The sequence below is a fragment of the Solanum dulcamara genome, chromosome 8, assembly GCF_947179165.1.
Source record: "Solanum dulcamara chromosome 8, daSolDulc1.2, whole genome shotgun sequence".
NCBI lineage: Eukaryota > Viridiplantae > Streptophyta > Magnoliopsida > Solanales > Solanaceae > Solanum > Solanum dulcamara.
The window spans coordinates 6,152,054-6,159,279 of NC_077244.1; the positions used below are offsets into that span (position 1 = coordinate 6,152,054).

General features: G+C 32.8%; 1 protein-coding gene across 1 annotated transcript; it reads left to right on the forward strand.

Moving 5' to 3' along the window:
* Positions 1–1,124: 1,124 nt before the first annotated feature.
* LOC129900396 (zinc transporter 2) lies at positions 1,125–4,961 on the forward strand. The gene is made up of 3 exons (XM_055975357.1): positions 1,125–1,526; positions 3,523–3,753; positions 4,395–4,961. Exons 1-3 carry the CDS (start codon positions 1,148–1,150, stop codon positions 4,784–4,786), a joined length of 1,002 nt encoding a protein of 333 aa, XP_055831332.1. The 5' UTR covers positions 1,125–1,147; the 3' UTR covers positions 4,787–4,961.
* Positions 4,962–7,226: the final 2,265 nt, after the last annotated feature.

The window sequence follows — 7,226 nt, forward strand, 5'->3', positions numbered from 1 at the left end:
TAGACTAGTCTCTCTATGTAACAACTCTTTTTAAGTCTTTTATTTAAATAAATCTCTTTATACCAAAATAGAAAAAAGCCCCTCCCAATTAAGTATTGGCTAGGCTTTGCATGGATGACATATGCATCAAGGGGCTTTATCAAAATTCATTTTGTGATTTATCCTTGGAAATATCGACTAAGTGAGTTGCCATCTATGCTGCTAAAATTCAACTAGGTATTTTAATTTAATGTATAATACATAAATATGATTTTTAATTTGGTTTTAACTGACAATTATGCATTTCAATTTTGAATATGCACCAGTAAGCACTTAAACTTTATAAAATTGAACAAGTAGACACACGTGTCCTACGTAGCATAATATGCATAGGACGCCACGTCGAATACAAAATTGACATGTAGGATGACATATAAGACGAATATGTCTATTTGTTCAAATTTTGAATAGTTAAAGTGTCTACTTGTACATTAGTAAAGTTAAAGATCATAATTGTTAGCTAGAACCAAATTAAGAGTTATATTTATGTATTATATCTTAATTTAATATCGACTAAGTGAGTTGCCATCTATGCTGCTAAAATTCAACACTTTCATTTAAATTTTGAGACAACCATCTAATAATTTCTTCTATTCTTGTTGGCAAATATATTGTCTTATCTTGTTTCCATTTTTAAACAACATATCCCATTTTTAGCAGCATTGGAGTTTATGTTCACCACACTACTATATTATATGTTATACTTTATAATTAAAAATGGTATCTCACCGGGGAGGTCAGAGATCATTTCCCATGTCAACGCCTTCTCAGTTGAGCTCGTCGCATCAGATTTATTTGGTGTGATTTATATCTCTTATATGGTTTACGAACTATAACATGAAAAATATCTATTATCAGTACGCATTCAAAGGATAGCGAATGCGAATTTTTCCAGTCTTCCAATAAAAAATAAAATAATGTAATTTCCAATATCCATGAAATTGTCAAATTCCTAAGAAGCCGGCAAATAAGCAACTTTGTACAAACTTTTTTTGTAGTACAATCTCATCCAAAAGTCAACTTTGTACAGCAAAAATACTACAATCATTTTCTTTTTATACATTAACTAATTTAAACTAATTTTCATAGCACAAGACAATAACAAGAAATGATCATGACTTCCATAAAAAAGTCAACTACTCTGTTAACACTAGCCCTGTTTTTCTTCTTGCAATTTTTCACTATCAATAGCCATGGTGGTGCTGATGATCATGATTCAGATGTAGATGCAAATACTAATTTACGCGCGAAGGGATTGATTCTTGTTAAAATTTATTGCTTGATCATACTCTTTGTAACCACATTTGCTGGTGGCGTATCGCCTTATTTCTATCGATGGAATGAGGGGTTTCTATTGTTAGGAACTCAATTTGCTGGTGGTGTTTTCTTAGGGACTTCTTTGATGCATTTCTTGAGTGATTCTGCTACAACTTTTGGTATACTTACAGAAAAAGAATACCCTTTTGCCTTCATGTTGGCTTCTGCAGGTTACTTTCCTTGTTATATTTTGTTACTAAAGATAGATGTTATGTTAGAATATATTTACCTGTCGTAGCAGATAATCTATCTTATTAAATTTCACATTTTATTTCTAGGGGCTTTGATAGTGTAAAATTCTTTTTAGAGTGATACTGTATATAACTTAAAGTCTTACTAATGTTAATGCATCATATTATAACTCCACTAACACTTAGGGAATGCATGAGCTTAATTGAAGAGTGAAATAATGGTCAAGACTTCTTAAAGTCCTGGCTGAGGCATAGGTTAAGCTGTACAACTTGATGTTTAGGGTTCAATATCTTCTTTAATCCCATTCACAAGTCAGTCAAGTTGTGGGTTAACATTAACATCAAACTAGATTCTCTTTTCTCTCTCTTTACTTTCACTTGTGAGTGATACTTTTGGAAGCATTATCTATGGAAATTATATCTCTAAAGGGAAAACTGCCAAAACTAGTGATCCAACTAGGACTTAATACACCCAACATATGGAGCTGGAAGCACAATTTTGCAGTAAATATGTTACAGTCTGAACAATTAAATGTTTGGTCAAGGCTGCATCAATTGCCAGAATACCCTTTCATACTCAATTCGGAAACAACCTCTCTACCTTACAAGGTAGGGGTAAGGTCTGCGCACACACTACCCCTTCCCAGAATCCCATTGGGTATGTTGTTGCAAAGTGAACTGCCTGCAATAACAACATACCCAGTGTAATCCCACAAGTGGGGTATGGAGAGGGTAAGATATACGCATACCTTCTCCCAACCATTGTGGGGTAGAAAGGCTGCTTTTAATAGACCCTTGGCTCAAAAAAAGTGTAATCAAAGCAGATGGTAGATATACGAGTACATCAATAATGGGAAGACGTTCATTTCAGTAGCATAACATTTTGAAACAAAAGGGGTGGGACTTCAAAAGGAAACTTCTTTTCGGGCGTCTCGATCATAAGGCCACTAAAGCACTGGGGTCTCCATTTTCTTTCAAAGATGTATGTATATGTATACACTATATATATTGTTAAAAAAAATATCATGTATTGATAAATTTGAAAAGAATTTTTTGGCTATAAAATATAATAATTTTTTTACCTCATTTAATATATGAATCGTTGTAATAATTGAGAAATGAAATAGTGTTTAGTTAATTGTAGCATTAATCTTTCTTATGTGGCTATATTTTTTGTTGCCTCATTTATATTGCGACGATTATCATGAACTAACATTATTATTCTTACATTTACTTTTTACTTCCCCCTTTCAAGATTTTTATTCTCTCATTATTGAATATTCTAAAGTCTCTCAAACGGTCAAACCTTTTACATTATGTAAAATCTATTGTTGTGTTTTTATAAAAAGATCAAATTTATTTTTTAGTGTCTTCTTCAAATTTCAAGCACCAAAACTAATCAACAATTCAATACTATTTTAACATTATTATACCAACTTATCAAATTCAATGCAACGCTATTTCAATATTTAAATAAACTTTTTAAATTTTTTAGTTGGTTTTTATTATTTTAACTTTATATTATATATTTTTCATTGAGACTTTACATTATTTATATTCTTACTACAGAATGTCCGTGTATATCCCACCTCTCCAGACCTCATTTGTAGAATTACAATGAGTATGTTATAATTATTCAATTTATATGTGTCAACTAAAAAATATAATTCCTCTCTACAAAATTTGGCTTTAGGCCCTCAAACTGGTTGAGAAGGCCGAACTTCTTTTTCATTCTCCTTTAATTCATTTTCGCTACGGCCTTAGCAAGTTCTATGTTGCTTGAATCTTTAAAAATATTACCATATTCGTGTCAAATCTTCCAAAATGCAATACTTCTGAAGGGTCTGTCATGCATCTGGCGATATTTTCAAGAGCCACGAGGGACATGCAATTAGATAAAATATGTGAACTTTTAATAATTTTTTTATTATGTGATTCTAACAAATTAATTTATGACCTACATTTTTTTTTGCAGGTTACCTTCTCACTATGTTTAGTGATTGCATTATTCTGTTTGTGACAAAGAGTGTAAATGAATCAAGTGAGTCCAAAGTTGAAGTGGAAGAAGAAGGAAGGTCAGCTAATATTGATGAGGGACATGGAACAAATCCATTTCTAAAGACAACTTCACTTGGGGATACAATACTTCTCATTCTTGCATTGTGTTTCCACTCTATTTTTGAAGGCATTGCTGTTGGAGTATCAGGTAAATAAAATATTACTCCCTCCGTCCCAATTTATTTAATGTAGTTGGACTTGATACGAAGTATAAGAATGAAATAATTTTTTTGAAACTTGTTGTCTAAAATAAGTCATAGATGTTTGTATATTACTATAAATTATTTCATTAAGGGTAATATGGATAATTTAAAGTTAAATTATTACTAAATATAGAAATATATCATTCTTTTGGGAACTAACTAAAAAAGTGAGTCATATAAATTAGGACAGAGAATAGTATATATAATCTTTTCTTTAATTATGTGGAGGAACTTTCTCCGGAAAGTTATATATAGACAGTAACAGTATAAAGAACTTTTACAAACTTATTTAGTTACTTAACTTGATAGTGTAAAAAATCTATACACTATTAACCTAGAGCATCTAGGAAATTACTTGAAGGACAAGAGATTATTTTTTTTTTAAATAGAGTTTTACCTTCTTTAGTTTCATTTCATATTTGCTTTTGTAAAAAACCATTTACTCCAATGCTTGCATTCCTCCATCCTTAACCATATGCCTCGAATTCGTGCTCCGAAAATAAAAAACCTTTCAGATTTTGTTGTTTAGCTATAGTTAGTGTCCGTAGCTAATACCCTAATTTGCATTTCTTCAATTGATTTTCAGCTACAAAGGCAGAGGCATGGAGAAACCTATGGACAATTTCATTGCACAAAATATTTGCAGCCATTGCAATGGGAATTGCACTTCTAAGAATGATACCAAAAAGGCCATTTCTACTTACTTGTGGTTACTCTTTTGCCTTTGCAATTTCAAGCCCTATAGGTGTAGGAATAGGAATTGCAATTGATGCTACTAGTGAAGGCCATGCAGCTGATTGGACTTATGCTATTTCAATGGGAATTGCTTGTGGGGTTTTCATTTATGTGGCAATCAATCACCTTATTGCAAAAGGGTTTAAACCACAAAACAAATGTTATTTTGATACTCAATTCTTCAAGTTTATTGCTGTACTATTAGGTGTTGGGGTTATTGCGGTTGTCATGATATGGGACTAAACTATGTTGTTCGCACTCTTCAAAATGTCGACAGATGTGTGTCGCATTCTTCAAAAAAATAGTACATTTTTTTGAGAATCTAGTACGGTGCTATAACATTATTGTAGAGTTTGAACAATATAGTAACTAAGTTTATATTCATTTTCTTTAATTTACATGGGTTTTTGTTAATCTTTATTGTTTTGTTTCTTTTTGAGATTGAATTAAGTGTGCATGTATTTTTTTCAGTACTTGATTGATTATTGATTTTTTATAAGAGATTTCTTGAGCAGATCGTCTTCTAATTTATTGTGCTATCGCAAACCATATATATTCATCTGGATTTCTTAAGAAAATGGATATTGATCTAGGTTAATTCGAAGTTAGATTATGAGATAAGGTTGATCAAAATTATATGAAGATATTATTGGGGGACTAACGTGGGACAACAGTAACGAATACATATATCATCCAAAATATATATATATATAGAGACACTCTCAAGATCCTATGCCAACTCCCCAGGCCCTTAGCCGGTTTACTGAACCACTTGCAAATTACTTGTGTAACTACCTTGACTCAACAACGCAACAATCCAATACAATCTAGGCTACCTTGCCAAACATAAACAATTCAAGTGAGTGAATTAAGTAAACTCTTAGTCAACAACCTGAATTAACAACCACATGGAACATGCCCAAAACCTTAACAACAACCCACACATAATTCAACGCACCTTTTAAGTAATTCAGACCATCCAAGAATTTCTAAGACATAGTCTACGGTGTTTAACATGCAATTTTCATCTACATAAGAACCATCTCAATATTTAAATACAACAATCTGGTCACTCATGGACCAACACAATAAATACATCAAAATGAATAAGCTCTGTTCATTCATGGAACCAATACATATAAGAACCATCAAACATGTACCAGATGTGGTACCTGAGTCATTCATAATAGAACATGTACCAGACGTGGTACTCGAGCCAATCGATAAAAATCTTATTCATCCTTTTGATCACTTGAAAGGACCCAAGCTTGTCTGGGTTCCTAGGACTAGCCTCTAACTGCTTTGCAGGTGAAGATAAAAGGAAACAAGCAACATTGATATATAGATAGTGCTTGCTCAAGGGATATGATTGGAGACAAATAAAAGTTTCTTTCACTCATTTCACTAAAAGAGAGGAATATGTCATTTAGAGATGATAAAAAAGGTGCAGTGCATATGTAAGGGGGAAGCAAGTGATTTTTTTTTTGAAAAAAAGAAGAAGAAAAGATTAGGATGAAAGTGAATTTGATGAGCGTGTAAGGGAACATGTTGTACCACGTAATCCAACTACTAAGTAGACTGAGGGCACATTGATAGGGGGAACAACAAATCAAGAAACTGATTCATGAACAAAAGTATGTGGTTGTTCGATCATGTTGTTCTTAGTTTTTATGGATCAAACAACAATTGATGAATTCTGACAATAAGCAGGGAATATTTTGATAAGAATAGGTTAGGCTTGGGATGATTAAGATTGCATGAACTCCCCTTAATGATTGGCTAGAAAAACTGATCTCCTTAATTTTTATAGGTTACAATGTTATTCAATTCGGTCTTGCACATTTAGTTGTGCGTCCCAATTTCAGATCTCTGACTTGTTTTAAGCTAATTGGTGCCAATGACATGTTCATGGCTACCTCAAATCAAAATGAAAGAGCTAACTCGATGCAACAATAACATAAGCGGTGTCCTCCGAATGTAGGGGAGGACTCACCAATACACTGAGTGTGTATAGATCCTCAATGGTGCTCCTATTGACGATCTCTTAAACCTGTCTCTGCATCATGAAACGATGCAGGTCCAAATGGACGTCAGTACATGGAATGTACGAGTATGTAATATGGCAGAATGAAACATACCTCATGTAAGAATAACATTGGTTCAAATACCTCAAATTATAAGGATAAAAGAGAGACTCAATCAAGGTGTCATAAGTCTAAAGTAAGAATACAATTTTTAGACAAAGACCAATCATAAACCATACAATCCAATCCAATCATGTACAATACAGTTCAGTCAAATCACTTACAATTCGATCCCTTCCTCATCATGTACAATCCGATCATACACTATCTAGTCACATATCATTTAATCCATTCCAATTCAATACTATACAATCAACTCAACAAACAAGTCAAAGGACTTAAATCAATAAATATGCAACTTAGAACTTAGTAATGTTATGCAATCCAACTCAATCATCAACCAATCTCAATCGAACCAATCATATCATGCACAAACCACTCAATTTGGGAGTTTCTCTAACCGACAATAATCCCACCACCTATATATAGGTGATGCACAACGAGTCACGCCATCGCTCCATCCGTTCATACTTGCCAAGGTATGAACGACTCAAACCAATCATGGATCCATCAATCAATCAAGTCTTATCATTTCAGGA